This window comes from Hemiscyllium ocellatum, chromosome 47, assembly GCF_020745735.1.
Source record: "Hemiscyllium ocellatum isolate sHemOce1 chromosome 47, sHemOce1.pat.X.cur, whole genome shotgun sequence".
Classification (NCBI taxonomy): Eukaryota; Metazoa; Chordata; class Chondrichthyes; order Orectolobiformes; family Hemiscylliidae; genus Hemiscyllium; species Hemiscyllium ocellatum.
In genome coordinates, this window is record NC_083447.1 from 11,300,938 (window position 1) to 11,316,356 (window position 15,419).

The 15,419-nt window shown below is 46.2% G+C and overlaps 1 protein-coding gene across 1 annotated transcript in view; it reads left to right on the forward strand.

Annotated features, from left to right (window-relative positions):
* The window catches only part of ptgir (prostaglandin I2 receptor), a 66,136-nt gene extending 54,436 nt beyond the window's left edge, over window positions 1-11,700 (forward strand). Inside the window, exon 2 of the mRNA XM_060855991.1 lies at window positions 10,245-11,700. Coding sequence (XP_060711974.1) covers window positions 10,245-10,481 — 237 coding nt within the window. The 3' untranslated portion in view covers window positions 10,482-11,700. The remainder of the gene's footprint in view (window positions 1-10,244) is intronic.
* The last annotated feature ends 3,719 nt before the right edge of the window (window positions 11,701-15,419 follow it).

Here is a 15,419-nt window from a genome sequence, read left to right on the forward strand (position 1 = left end):
GAAGGATTGCTGTCTTGTCAGGGAGACTACTGCTATACTCAAGGAGGGCTGTCTTGTCAGAGGCACTACTGCTGTACTGAAGGAGGGCTGTCTTGTCAGGGAGACTACTGCTGTACTGAAGGAGTGCTGTCTTGTCAGAGACCCTACTGCTGTACTGAAGGAGTGCTGTCTTGTCAGAGACCCTACTGCTGTACTGAAGGAGTGCTGTCTTTCAGGGAGACTACTGCTATACTGAAGGAGTGCTGTCTTGTCAGAGACCCTACTGCTGTACTGAAGGAGTGCTGTCTTGTCAGAGACACTACTGTTGTACTGAAGGAGTGCTGTCTTGTCAGAGACCCTACTGCTGTACTGAAGGAGGGCTGTCTTGTCAGAGACACTACTGCTATACTGAAGGAGTGCTGTCTTGTCAGAGACACTACTGCTATACTGAAGGAGTGCTGTCTTGTCAGAGACACTACTGTTGTACTGAAGGAGTGCTGTCTTGTCAGAGACTCTACTGCTGTACTGAAGGAGTGCTGTCTTGTCAGAGACACTACTGCTATACTGAAGGAGTGCTGTCTTGTCAGAGACACTACTGCTGTACTGAAGGAGTGCTGTCTTGTCAGAGACCCTACTGCTGTACTGAAGGAGGGCTGTCTTGTCAGAGACACTACTGCTGTACTGAAGGAGTGCTGTCTTGTCAGAGACCCTACTGCTGTACTGAAGGAGGGCTGTCTTGTCAGGGACACTACTGCTGTACTGAAGGAGTGCTGTCTTGTCAGAGACACTACTGCTGTACTGAAGGTGTGCTGTCTTGTCACAGACACTACTGCTGTACTGAAGGAGTGCTGTCTTCTCATGGACTCCATCTGCTGGCTGAGAGATTAAAGCTAACATTCTGTTCAGTAGCCGCTGAAGACTGTCAGGTTATTCCATGTCAAAGCAATGCCTGGATCCACTGGCAGTATGAGCAGATGAGTTGGTTATTTTTCACCCTGCCGTTTATTGAGAACCTTTCTTCTCCCGTCTTTGAGATGTGGGCATCACTGTCTGATGACGAAGGGCTTCTGCTTGAATCATTAATCGTCCTGCCCCTCAGGTGCTGCCTGGCCGGCTGTGCTTTTCCCGCACCACACTCTTGGACTCTGATCTCCAGTATTGCAGTCCTCACTTTCTCCTGGTCATTGGGACATCCCAGCTGCTTCACTCATGCCCCTTTAGGGAAGGAGACTGCCATCCTTACCCACAGTCGCCACCTTGTCTGCAAGGATTTCCTGCGGGTGCCCTGGTTACTTCCCACAGTCCAATGATGTGCAGTGTAGGGTGGATTAGCCATGCTAAATTGCCCCATAGTTGTCAGGGATGTGTAGATTAGCTGCATTAGTCAGGGGGAAATGTAAAGTAATAGGGTAGAGGAATGGATTTGGGTGGGTTATTCTTCAGAGGACTGGTGTGGATTTGTTGGGCCGAAGGGCCTGTTTCCACTGTAGGGAATCTATGAATCTACCTGATGTGGCCTACACGTGACTCCAGACCTGCAGCAATGTGGTTGATTCTTAACTGCCCTCTGGGCAATTAGGGATGGGCTAAATATACTGGCCTGACCAGCGACACCCAGGTCCTATGAATAGTGCGGAGGTGAGTAAATGATACAGAAGAAAGTGTTCGGTTTTCAGTTTGATGTTGAGCCCTGAAATACTACATGGTCCCAAAACATTCTGCAGGACTGGAGTCACATGGAGGCCAGACCAGGTATGGTTTGGCAGATTTCCCTCCCTAAAGGGCATTGAAGAACCAGGTGGGTTTTCACAATGATTCATTCTCAGTCAAGTATTCTCAGTCAAAGGCCAAATATTGCGGGTGCTGGAAATCTGAAACCGCCACACAGACAGAGAGCTGGAGAAACTCAGCAGGTCTGAAACATTCATGCTGTTTTTCTCTCTCTCCACTGTTTACTGAGCTTCCCCAACGTTGTCCAGAGTCACGGTCACCCTTTAGACTAGCTTTCAAGTCCGCAGTTAAACTTAAACTTGCATCAGCTCCAGGCGTGTCACCTTGACCTGTGTCTCCATAATGTTACTGACACTCGCCTGCAGACCGAGAGGAGCAGAGTCAGGGGGGGGTCTCTATGCCTCTGACCAGGCCGCAAGGGCGTTAATTAACAAAGTGAGCAGGGGCTGGAGTTAAAATGACCTGATATGAACGACTGGAGTTCCAGAACTAGGAAACAATGGGCTTGTTTTCCAGAGCAGTTTTGGTGATCCATCTGGTTCTAATAAAGAGAGAGGGACCCTGAATTATTTGGTCAGAATAATATTGATCAGATGCCATGGCATGTGTTTTGTGAACAAAGCGAAGTGAGCATGTTTATATTAGTCTCTCCTACACTAGAGAACAGAGGATTTCAACACTCACAGGAGCAGAGAGAGCTTCAGCAGAGCATTACAATTCTGGAGTTAGGTTCCAGTAGCTCGATGGGGCAGATAAGCCCAGGGTTGAATTCATGTGTACTCCTTTTAATATTTCCTGTGCAAACTATTGCCGAACAGAATACAGCTTCCACATCCAGGCAGCAACACTCCTGGACCAGCAGTGTTTTACACATCATCCCCTTCTGAGAATAACTGATACAGTGCAAAAGAGTGTTCCACAGGGACAGTGTAGAGGGAGCTTTACTGTGTATCCAAACCCATGCTGTCTCTGTCCTGGGAGTGTTTCACAGGGACAGTGTAGAGAGAGCTTTACTGTGTAGCCAAACCCATGCTGTCTCTGTCCTGGGAGTGTTTCACAGGGACAGTGTAGAGGGAGCTTTACTGTGTATCCAAACCCATGCTGTCTCTGTCCTGGGAGTGTTTCACAGGGACAGTGTAGAGAGAGCTTTACTCTGTATCTAAACCCATGCTGTCTCTGTCCTGGGAGTGTTTCACAGGGACAGTGTAGAGAGAGCCTTACCCTGTATCTAACCCCATGCTGTCCCTGCCGTGACAGTGTTTGATGGGGACAGTGTAGAGGGAGCTTTACTCTGTATCAAACCCCATGCTGTCCCTGCCGTGAGAGTGTTTGATGGGGACAGTGTAGAGGGAGCTTTACTCTGTACTTATTCCAGTGTTGCCCCTGTCCTGAGAGTGTTTGATGGGGGTCAGTGTAGAGGGAGCTTTATTCTGTACCTATTCCAGTGCTGTCCCTGTCCTGGGATAGTTCCTGGGGACAGTGTAGAGGGAGCATTACTCTGTATCCAAACCCATGCTGTCTCTATCCTGGGAATGTTTCACAGGGACAGTGTAGGCAGAGCTTTACTGTGTATCTAACCCTGTGCTGTCCCTGTCCTGGGAGTGTTTCACGGGACAGTGTAAGGGGAGCTTTACTCTGTATCTCACCCTGTACTGCCCCTGCCCTGGGAGTGTTTGATGGGGGACAGTGTAGAGGGAGCTTTACTCTGTACCTAATCCCACAATGTACCCTCCTGGGATTGTTTAGTGGGGACAGTGTAGAGAGAGCTTTACTTTCATTTTAAAAGAGATGGGGAAGCTTTACTTTGTGTCTAGTCCCATACTATACCTATCCTGGAAGTGTACTCTGCGTAATCCAAGGGAGTGCCGAAAGCAGACATGTGATGTACAAGTTGCCAAAAAAATCGCATTAATCAATATTAGCATATCTCATTAACGCACAAAATTCACAGAAATAAACCGCAGAGAGGTGACCTCATCATATTTGACAGTAGCTTTTCAAAAAACTCTGGGTTAGAATTATCTTTGACAAGCAGGGACATGAGGGGAAATTGGGTTCCGTGCCTGTTTTGTTCCACTGAAGATAATTGAATCGTAAGATTTTGAACTAGTTTTATTAGTCTCGAAAAGTAAACAGAGCTCTTACAATCAAAGCCATAAAGAGTTTGCAATTGTACTGCGGGGGAAAAAAAGGCTTGTCTGAAATTGAGCCTTCCAACTTCCAATAAAGCGTTCAAATTACAACAAAGCAGTAAAGAAAATCCTGGAGACAACGTGCAAATTAAACATCGCCATTGGGAAAGATGTTGGGTCAAACCGTTCTTTAGCTTGTTTTCCAAACTTCCTCCAAGGTCTCTCTGCTTCCTTAATTCCGACCTCCCAATCACCCTGTGTGCCTTCGGTTATCCGGGTCCTTTTTAAACTCCTCTTCCTTCCTCAAACCTCCTTAGCACCACCCGTCAGAGATGGCCTGAACTTAACTCGTCTCGCTGTCAAATTTTATCCAGGTATAGTGCCTCGTGAGGTTTATGATGCTGTCGGTGTTATCTAAATGCACGTTGTTATTGTAGTTGCCATGAAATAACAAGAGCAGGATTGAGCTCCATGTATTATATGGCTGCCTAGTCAGGAACTGTTAAGCATTACAACATACTGAGGGGGAGTGAGGAAAGATTGCATTGGAATATCTCTGCATAATAATAAAAGTTCGCGTCTTTGTCTGTCTGAAATCCCTCTGTGCATTGTTAAAATCCCTAAGGAGACTTATCACATTTAAAAAGAACTAGTCTTCCCAGTGATTAACGGAATGGATCAAATAGCAAACTTTCCACTTCATCTTAAGAACATAGAACATAGGAAAATACAGCGCAGTACAGGCCCTTTGGCCCTCGATGTTGCGCCGATCCAAGCCCACCTAACCTACGCTAGCCCACTATCCTCCATGTGCCTATCCCATGCCCGTTTAAATGCCCATAAATACTGTAACAGACAAGCCAAAAGCGATCAGATATTACTTAACCAGCAATTAATGCGTCAAATTAAAGCCATGAGGTGGAGGTGCCTAGGTTGGACTGGGGTGGACAAGGTCAAAGGTCACACGACACCAGGTCCAACGGGTTTATTTGAAATCACAAGCTTTCGGAGCGCCTCCCCTTCGTCAGGTGAAGTCCCACACTCCAACAGGGGCAGCACCTGTTAAATAAACCCAATGGACTATAACCTGATGTGGTGATGTGACTTCTGATCAACTTAAAGAACAGGTAAATTAACCAACTCATTAAACACAACCTATATTTTATAAAATCATGAGAGGCATCGATAGGATAAATAGGCCAGGTCTTTTCCCTGGGGTGGGGGAGTCCAGAACTAGAGGGTATAGGTTTAGGGTGAGAGGGGAAAGATATAAAAGGGAGCTAAGGGGCAACGTTTCCATGCAGAGGGTGGTGCGTGTATGGAATGAGCTGTCAGAGGAAGTGGCTGAGGCTGGTACAATTGCAACACTTAAAAGGTATCTGGATGGGTATATGAATAGGAAGGGTTTGGAGGGATATGGGCCGGGTGCTGGCAGGTGGGACTAGATTAATTTAGGATAGCTGGTCAGCATGGACGAGTGGAGGAAAGGATTTGTTTCCCTGCTGTACACCTCTACAACAACAAAATTATGAGCTTGCAGGCATATGAAGTAGGAGCCTATTTGTCTGCACCACACAATTATGTTTCTGGTTTGATATCCACATTTTGATCTATCCCCAATAACCATTCCATCCTCTGCCTGACAAGACTCTTATCACCTCTGTCTTAAAACTATTCGGTGACCCCTTCCCAACCTCCTCCATTTTCTGAGGCAGAGTGTTCCAAATACCCACAATCCTCGGAGAGAAAATTACTGCTTCTCCTCGCTGTCCTGAATGAAGGGACCCGAATTTTAAAACGGTGCTCCAAAATCCTGGACAGAAGGAACCGTTCCTATCATATCCAACTTTGTCAAGTCCGCTCAGGATCTTACGCACATCAATTAAGCCATCCCTAACTCTCCTTTGGGTTGGTTCAGTGGTTAGCACTACTGCCTGAGTTCGATTCCAGCCTCGGGTGGCTGTCTGTGTGGAGTTTGCACGTTCTCCCCCTGTCTGCCCCCGGCTTTCCTCCGGGTGCTCCGGCTTCCTCCCTCAATCCAAAGCTGAGCAGATCAGGGTGGATTGGTCATGCTAAATTGCTCACAGTGTCCACGGATGTGCAGGCTGGGTAAGTTAGCCAATGGGAAATGCAGGGTGTGGCGGGATGCTCTTCGGAGGGGTGGTGTGAACTCGATGGGCTGAATGGCCTGTTTCCACACTGCAAGGATTCTAAACTCCAGTGGTAACAAGCTCAGTCTATCCAACCTTTCCTCCTCAGACAACCCACTTATTCCAGGTATCGAGTAAGTCAACCTCACCTCTGAAGCATTGGTACCTTTCCTTCAATATAGGGAAAATTGCACCTAGTCTTGATGAAGGGTCCTGACCTGAAATGTCAACTCTCCTGCTCCTCTCATGCTGCCTGACCACCCTGTGTTTTTCCAACTCCACGTTTTATTGACTCTAATTCCCAGCATCTGCAGTCCTTACTATCTGCTACAAACAATGTCTGCACTGTTGTGTCACTGATGCCTGTTATAAAGGGATATCTCCTTACTTTAATGTTTAATTCCACTCATTAATAAAGTGTGACATTGCCTTAGCCTCCTCCATTATGTGCTACACCTGCTTACTCATGTAGCAGTAGTCCCAAAGCTGTCTACTCTACGAAATTCTACCCTTGTTCTCTACTGAAGTAACACCTCGCTTTTTTAAAAAAGCTGTAATGATGCTGAGACTTGAAGAGATTATTTTCTCCTGATTATTTTGAAGAGCGGTTGTAAAACAGAGACACTGAGCAGTCTACCAGAACTACTGGACTGGACAGGTCCCTTTTTTTTTAAGTTGGAACAATAGATGCAGCCTGAATGGGTGTGGTCAGCTTTCACAGGCCAGTTTTGTTTAGTTTTTTGGTTTAGCTTTAAGCAGAAGCTATTGGGGTCTCAGAGGAGTTGGAATCTTCAGTGAATGTCTCCTGGTTGCTAGTCTCTGAATTTTCTCTTGAGTTTTTTTCCCCTCCTGGATTAGAGAACTGCATGTAAGAATCTTTGTCTGAATTTGCATTTTGTTTTTGTCAAGGGGTGTGTTTATGGGATTTTACAATATTGGAATGGTTAATTAGTAACAATAGTAATAATTAGTAATAGTAATAATTACCGTATCTATTATTCAGTTAAGTTTTCCAATAAATTTATTCTAAATTCCTCTTTCTTTGATATATTTTAACTACGGGTAGTTTGACCAGTCGCATTGCATTGAGAACAGAAACTTCACATCTACCTTTAAGAAAATGTTAGGGTTAAGGCTACTTTCTTAAAATACTTTGTGGGAGGGTCTGGCCTGGCCATAACAATTCTTGGTCTTAAAGTACATGCTTTCCCACATTATACGCCATCTGCCAGGTTATTGCCCACTCCCTTAACCCTGTGGATACATCGACAACTTCCTCATGTCTTCGTCAAGACTATTTCCTCCTTATCTTGGTCACCATTGCAAATTTAGCTGCTGTGCCCTCCACTCCCCTCAACAAAGTCATTGATATCCCAGCAATACTTCACTTGTCAAATCCTACCAATCAAACAAAGATCTCTCCGGATGTAGGTTTGCTCGCTGAGCTGGAAGGTTCTGTTTCAGACATTTCGTCATCATATGAGGTAACATCATCAGTGAGCCTCCGGATGAAGCACTGGTGGTTGAGCCCTTTTTTTTAAATTTATGTGTTTAGGGTTCCTTGGGTTGGTGATGTCATTTCCTAAGGTGATCTCATTACCTTTGGTGATGTGACTTCCTGATCTTTTTCTCAGGGGGTGGTAAATGGAATCCAAGTCAATGTGTTTGTTGATGGAGTTCCAGATGGAATGCCATGCTTCTAGGAATTCTCGTGCATGTCTCTGTTTGGCTTGTCTTAGGATGGATGTGTTGTCCCAGTTGAAGTGGTGTCCTTCCTCATCTGTATGTAAAGATATTAGTGAGAGAGGGTCATTTTTTTGTGGCTAGTTGATGTTCATGTATCCTGGTGGCTAGTTTTCTGCCTGTTTGTCCAATGTAGTGTTTGTTACAGTTCTTGCAAGGTACTTTGTCAACGATTTTGTAACTTTTGTGACCTCAGTCCATGCTGTCGGGATTCTACACTTCGTATGTAACTCTTAGGCAAAGCCTCACATCCAGGAGGTGTGAAGGATTATATGAACAGTGTTTCCCAGGTGTCTATCAGGTTCACTTCCCCCCGCACCCCCCCCCCCCCCCCCCCCCCACCCCCGTCACATCAGGTGAAAACCACTAATCATTCCAAGCAGCCCAAATTTTCCAGATCAAGTTATCATCACCAGAAAGTTCCACATCTCAGTAACTGTCTGTTCTTTAAATCACCAATCCCATCGAACCTGTTTCTTTCAAACAGAAACAAACTCTCACTCGGTTGTTAACCCAAAACAGTCTTATTTATGTTTTAAATGTTAAGTAAGTAAATATAAAAGTCACGAGAGTGAGGGTGGGATTTGAAACCAATTTTCCGTGTGATTATTCCAGCAAAATAATCTCTCTGATACCATATCTCCTCAAGTGACAGGAACACAGTGTGCTAATGAGCATTTCAATTGAAATCTCAAACCTAAAGTGGATGTTAATCGTTCATGAAAGGACAAAGGTGGATTGATATTTGATATTTCCCATGTTTTTATAGATATTCGTGTTTAGCCTTTACGCCTTGCAGTATTATAGTCGGGAGGCGTAGCTAAAACCCTACAAGGCATTAGTCAGACCACAGCACTTTTGATTCCTTCCTTTGATATCATAGAATCTGTACAGCAGGCCATTTGGCCCATCAGTTCCACACCCACCCCCCCCCCTCTGCAGAGTGTCCCAGTCAAACCTACCTCATCCCTGTAACCCGACATGGCTCACCCACCTAGCCTGCACACTACACGGAAATGTAGCGTGGTCCGTCTGTCTAAGCTATAGATCTTTAGAGTGTAGGAGGAAACCCACACAGACACAGGGACAACATGCACACTCCACACAGACAGTCACCCAAGGCTGGAATTGAACCTGGGTCCCTGATGCTGTAAGGTAGCAGTACTAACCACTGAGCCACCCTGCGCTACTGCTGCTGTCTGTTTGATACATCAAATACCTTTACCTGACTACACCCATCTTCTTGTAATCAAAATCAACTTAACATTTGCAGTCTTAATCACTTCCTTTACCTGCATGACTCAGGACATAAGCATGCACAAAGTTAAATTTCTCAAATGACATAATTTCTCTTTTTTTTCATAAGAGCAAGCAATGAAACTGCAATTAAATTTCAAAAATGTTGGAGAGATTTGATTGGAATCGTGGACCTCTCTTTCTGATGTCATTCACCAATTGCCATGTGATTGAAGAGCTAGGTAGCAAAGGGTTAATTGTGAAGCAGAGCTCCAGGATTGAATCCCACCGTACCCAATGGTGAAATTTGAATTCAACAAAATCTGGAATTTAAAATATTGTTTCATTTTGATGTAACTGTTGCTGATTGTTGTTTATAAATCCATCTGGTCGATGAAATCCCCTTTCGGGAAGGAAATCTGCCATCCTTACCTGGTCTGGCCTACATGTGACACCTGATTCAATGGGCCGAATGGCCTTCTTCCACTCCATAGGGATTCAAACTGTTGTGGTCTGACTAAAGCCTTGCAAAATTTTAGCAAGACCTCCCTACCTTAATACTCCAAGGCGTTAAGGTTAGACATGAATACCTATTTAAAAAATGGGAAATATCAAATATCAATCCACCATTGCCATTTCATAAACAATTAACATCATACTTGGATGTTCTTTAGGCTATTTCAGGGGACGGTTCAGAATCAATCAGTTCAAGGGACAGTTGGGATGAGCAGCAAATGTTGGGCGCGCCCAGTGATGCTCTGTATGAATTATGTTGTGGAGGTGCCAGAGTTGAACAGGACTGGACCAGGTCAGGAGTCAGACAACACCAGGTTATAGTCCCAACAGGTTGATTTGAAATCACATGTCACTTCACCTGACGAAGGGACAGTGCTCCCAAAGATTGTGATTTTCAATGCAGGTATTCCCCCCTGCCATCCAAAAGTAGGGCGTTCCTATGAAACCTTTCGTAGGCCGAAATGGCGTCAAGCGAAGAAGCATTCATTTTTGTGGGAAAAATTTCACCTCTTCTCCTAAAAGCAAACATCCTCTTCAGATTTCTTTTGGTTAGTCAAAACAGATACTAATGTCGGTCCCTCATAAAAGCAATGTGACATAAAGTGAACTTTCCAGAAACGGGGGATATCTGTAATCCTATTGGGCTATGACCTGGTGTTGTGTGACTTCTGGCTGTTCAGAATCAGACTTCTAATGGCAAAGTTATGGATGTTGATGGTCATCGTGTGTCTTTTTCTATTCCCTCTCGTTCCTGCAGATTCGCGGATTCATCAACGCGATCAGACCCGACAATATAGAAGAGAAGGACCTCATGGCCTTCCGTTTCTACGCCTTGAACCCCATCGTTGATCCCTGGCTCTTCATCATCCTTCGCAAGTCCGTGTTCCGGAGCATTCAGAGGATCCTCTGCTGCCGTTTCTCGATGTCGCTGCGCAGCAGCAGCAATAACACCTTCCAAGAGCCGTTGAAACAGCAGAGCATCTCGCTGTGTTGACGAAGGCCCTGGGAGGAAGGCTTGGGAAAGAGAGAGAGTGAGAGATAGATTTTCCTCAAGGCCTGACGAAGGGGAATGAGGAGGCACCCAGCGAGCGAGGGACGGTGATGGGCACTTGAGGCACCATGGTGGTTACCGGCCACGTTGAGACTGGCTCAGTGAAGGGTGGAGAAGAGGACATTCACCCAATATTGACTGACTCCAGTAACTTCTGTTGCATGTTTGGCCGTGACCCTGCAACCTTTGACCCTTGAAAATGACGGGGGCATGGGGGAGGGGGCTTTATTCTGGCCTTCGCCCCATCACCCTCATGCCTTAACTCTGTTTCTCAGCCTCCCAGATGGTACAACCCAAGCCTACCTCAACCTGAAATGGGGATCAAACTCTTGAGCTAACTGTCATACAGACTGAATTAATTTATAATGGACCGAGGTGGGGGAGGCGATGTTAATAATGTCTATAAAATGATGCCCTGAGCACAATGCTGGAAAATATTATGGTACTCGGATATTTTACAATGTTTTCTTTATTCATCTGTTAGCTTCGCTGGCCTCCCCTCTTTTAATCTTCAAGATGGTGGGGAGCTTCCATCTTGACCCACAGCAGTCCATACAGCGGATGGACACCCACAATGCCCCTAGGAAGGAAGTCCCAGAATTTGGTCACCATAAGGGGGTGATATTTGTAAAGCCATTGCAGTGTGTGGGGGACTTGCAGAGGGTGGTGATCCCATGACTCTGCTGCCCCTTGTCCTTCTCGGTGTTAGAGGTCAAGAGGTCAACAAAGTGCGGTGAAAAGGAGGCTTGGCCAGTAAACGGAGGATATCTTGTAGATGGTACACGCCAATGCGCGTGGCTGGCTGGGTTCCTCATTGAATGCGATACTCTGACTGGATTGTGTAGAGTGTCACACTAATCCAGGCAGACAGCGATTATCCCATCAATGGGTACAGACAATGGACAGGCATTGGGCACTTCCCCACCCAACAGGATCATGGGGTATTTAACAATGGTCATGGCTTTGAATGCGAAGGCAAGATGGTTAGATTCTGTCTTGTTGGAGATGCCATTCGTGTGGTGAGACTTGTGTGACTTAACTCAGCCCAACATTGTCTAGGTCCCGCTGTGAGCAGGAAAGAGTTATCAGTATCTGAGGAGTTTGTGAATGGAACACTTCAATCATCAACCAATACCTCCCACTGGGTAGTGGGGGGGGGGGGGGGGGGTCTGCACTCCATAAAGCTAAGTCTGAGTTATTCCTGCACCTGAGGTAGTTATCCTGCAATAAACACAGCCATCTCCTTTGTATTAAACATAATTGTATATCGAGATGTAAGATAGGATGAGTTTAACATTCTGGAGTCTTAGATTCAGCGTCATGATGTTCAGCAAGATTCTGAAATAGTGAGATGACTGCTTATTTTGAATGGAACTCTCTTTGTAACATGCTGCGGGCAAGGGGTGTGTGTGTGTGTGTGTGTGTATGTCTTTGTCTATGTCTGTGTGTGTGTGTGTGTGTGTGTGTGTGCGCGCGCGCGCGTGTTTGTGTCTGTGTGTGTTTGTGTCTGTGTGTGTGTGTGTGTGTGTTTTGTCTATGTCTGTGTCTCTGTGTGTTTGCATTTGTGTCTGTGTGTGTGTGTGTGTGTGTGTGTGTGTGTGTGTGTGTGTGTGTTTGTGTGTATGGATTCACAGTGCCCCTTATACTGTCTAGACTCACACTGTTTCTGGCAGTGTCTGGACTCAGTCTCCCAGACAGTATCTGGTCCCACAGCATCTCAGACAGTATCTGGCCTCACAGTCTCCCATATAGTGTCTGGTCTCACAGCGTCCCAGACAGTGTCTGGTCCCACAGCATCTCAGACAGTATCTGGCCTCACGGTCTCCCATATAGTGTCTTGTCTCACAGCCTCCCAGATAGTGTCTGGTCTCATTGTGTCCCTGACAGTGTCTGGTCGCACAGCGTCCCTGACAGTGTCTAGTCTCACAGCGTGCCAGACAGTGTCTGGTCTCACTGTGTCCCTGACAGTGTCTGATCACACAGCATCCCTGACGGTGTATGGTCTCACAGCGTCCCAGACAGTGTATGATCTCTGAGTAGCTGTGACATATCTCTGATCCCTTAGTGTCTGCTCTCAGTGAAAACGTCATTGTCTGGTTGTACCCTCCGTCTGGTCCCTCAGCGACTGTCACATGTGCCTGATCTCTCAGTGTCTGTAATATTTCTGTGGTCTTTCTGTGACTATGATCAGTGGCTGTGATGTGATCAGTATTGTACCAATTCTTGCAGAAAATGATGTTTAAACTATAAAACGTCTTCAGTTTATCTTGTGTCAGAGTAGAAGTTAAGAAATAATTTGAAATATTTATATTTAAATCAACGTCAAAAATGTTTCTCGATATTGGTTAATTGCTGAATTTGTTGTACTTTCTATTCGAAAAATGCTTAACAAGGAAAGTGACCTTACAGCATTAGATCGCTTACCATTCCAAACATTTAAACCCTAAGCATCATGTTTTTTCTTGTTGTTGAAGGGAGTTAACAAGTTCACAGTGAATGGAAAGTGTGAGCAAACAGTCATTTTTTAAGCTTATACGTAGCGCGTGAGCTGATCACTGTTAGTTTGCTGTTCCTGCCGATGTGGTTAAAAATCACACAACACCACGTTATAGTCCAACAGGTTTATTTGGAAGCACTAGCTTTCAGAGAGCTCCTCCTTCATCAGGTGGTTGTGGAGTGTCTGTGGCATTAACTGGTTCACGGTGTCTCTGACAGTGTCTGGACTCAGTGTTTGTCCCAGTGTCTAAACTCACAGTGTCCCTGACAGTGTCTCCACAACCAGCTGATGAAGGAGCGGCGCTCTGAAAGCTAGTGCTTCCAAATAAACCTGGTGGACTATAACCGGGTGTCATGTGATTCTTAACTTTGTACACCCCAGTCCAATACACATCTTCACAGATGGGCTGTGTTTTTTTTTTCTGGAGAATGCACCCCGTTCACTCTATTGAAGGTGCAGAACAGGAGACGCCATCTTGTCCCAAACTCAGCTCAGGCCATTTGGCCAGCTTCCACGATCATCGTGACTACTTCAGGGATTGCGCACCCTCCAACCATTTGCAGTGAGACCTCACCTTTACGACAGCCAAGTAGAAACATAGAAGACAGGAGGAGGCCATTCAGTCCTTTGAGTCTGCCCCATCATTCATCATGATCATGACTGATCGTCCAACTCAATAGCCTAATCCCGCTTTCTCCCCATAACCTTTGACCCCCTTAGCCCCAAGTACTATATCTGACTGCCTCTTAAACACATTCAATGTTTTGGCATCAGTTACTTTCTGTGGTAATCAATCCCACAGGCTCCAGGTGAAGAAATCCCTCCTCATCCCCATCCCAAATGGTTCACCCCAAATCCTCAGACTGCGTCCCTTAGGTCTGGACGCACCCACCATCGGGAAAGGCACCTCACGGAACTCAGATTAAAAACCAACGGCCAAGCCAAAACGGTTGCGGGGAACGTAAAACACCAGGAAGCACAATTTCAGGTTAAGGGGTCGCTCATTGAACACTGAGACGGAAAAAAATGGCTTCACTCAGAGGGGATTGTGAATGTTAGGAATTCTCATACCCCCCCACCCCCCAACCAGGAGGGTCCAGGTTGAATACTTAAAGCTACGAGAGATCTTGAGGAAGTGAAGGATGCAGGGAGTGGGCAGGAAAGTAGAATTCAGGCCTGAGGTCAGCCACAATTGTACTGAAAACCACGAGAGCCTGAATCCTCCATCCCCACTCTCTACCTCTCCTGTTTTGGATTTGTTGTTGTCGGAGATATTTGGAAAGGTTCCTCAGAGGAACTGCATCAAAGGAAGTGAACGGGGTTCAGGGATGTAATTCCAGAGTTTGGGAACAGCACAGCCACCAGAGCTGGGGTTAGGTTTGGATGAAATCCTGATGAGGCGACGGGCTAAAATTGGGGCACCATGGAGGAGGGAGATGACCAACGTGAGAAGAAAGGAACTCAGAAGCCCTGTTTAATGCTGTGGCGACATGGGTTGGAATCTCACGCCAGCTGTTGAAATTTAGACTCAGTTCATTAATCTGGGCTATAAAGCTAATCTCATGATAGTCAACACGAGAACACAAAAGGAAGTAATCGTCATTCAGGCTCAGTTATCTGGGAAGCGTGGGGTTGGATGAGTTCAGTGCAAACAGTCAGAAAGCTTTCAAGTTCCCATCTCTCTCCGATGCTCATAATGGGCAGCACGGTAGCACAGTGGTTAGCACTGCTGCCTCACAGCGCCAGAGACCCGGGTTCAATTCCCGACTCAGGCGGCTGACTGTGTGGAGTTTGCACGTTCTCCCCGTGTCTGCGTGGGTTTCCTCCGGTGCTCCAGTTTCCTCCAACAGTCACATACCTGTGCAGGTCAGGTGGCTAAATTGTCAGTAGTGTTAAGTAAAAGGGGAATTGGTGGGTGGCGGGTCAGTGTGGACTTGTTGGGCCGAAGGGCCTGTTTCGACACATGATCTAGAATTGAGTTCCCGCTGTGGTGCTGAGACAGTGCTGCACTCTCCCAATCCTATCCCCCCCCCCGACCCTTTAAACCTAGCACCCCCACACTCTGAAGGGTGTGAAAGATCCCAGACCAATATGAGGTAGGAGTAGAAATACGCCCCTCAGGCCCAGTCTGCTTTCCAGTAAGACCATGATCAACCCATATTCCCCCCACGCCATCAATAACCACACTGCCCTCCCACCCCAAACCCACCTTATGAAGTCATACAGCAAGGAAACAGACCCTTCGGTCCATGCCAACCATAATCCCAAGCTAAACTAGGCCCACCTCCCTGCTCCGGGCCCATATCCCTCCAAACCTTTCCTATTTATCTAAAGCTTTTAGCTGTACCTGCATCCACCACTTTCTCTGGACGTTCATTCCACTC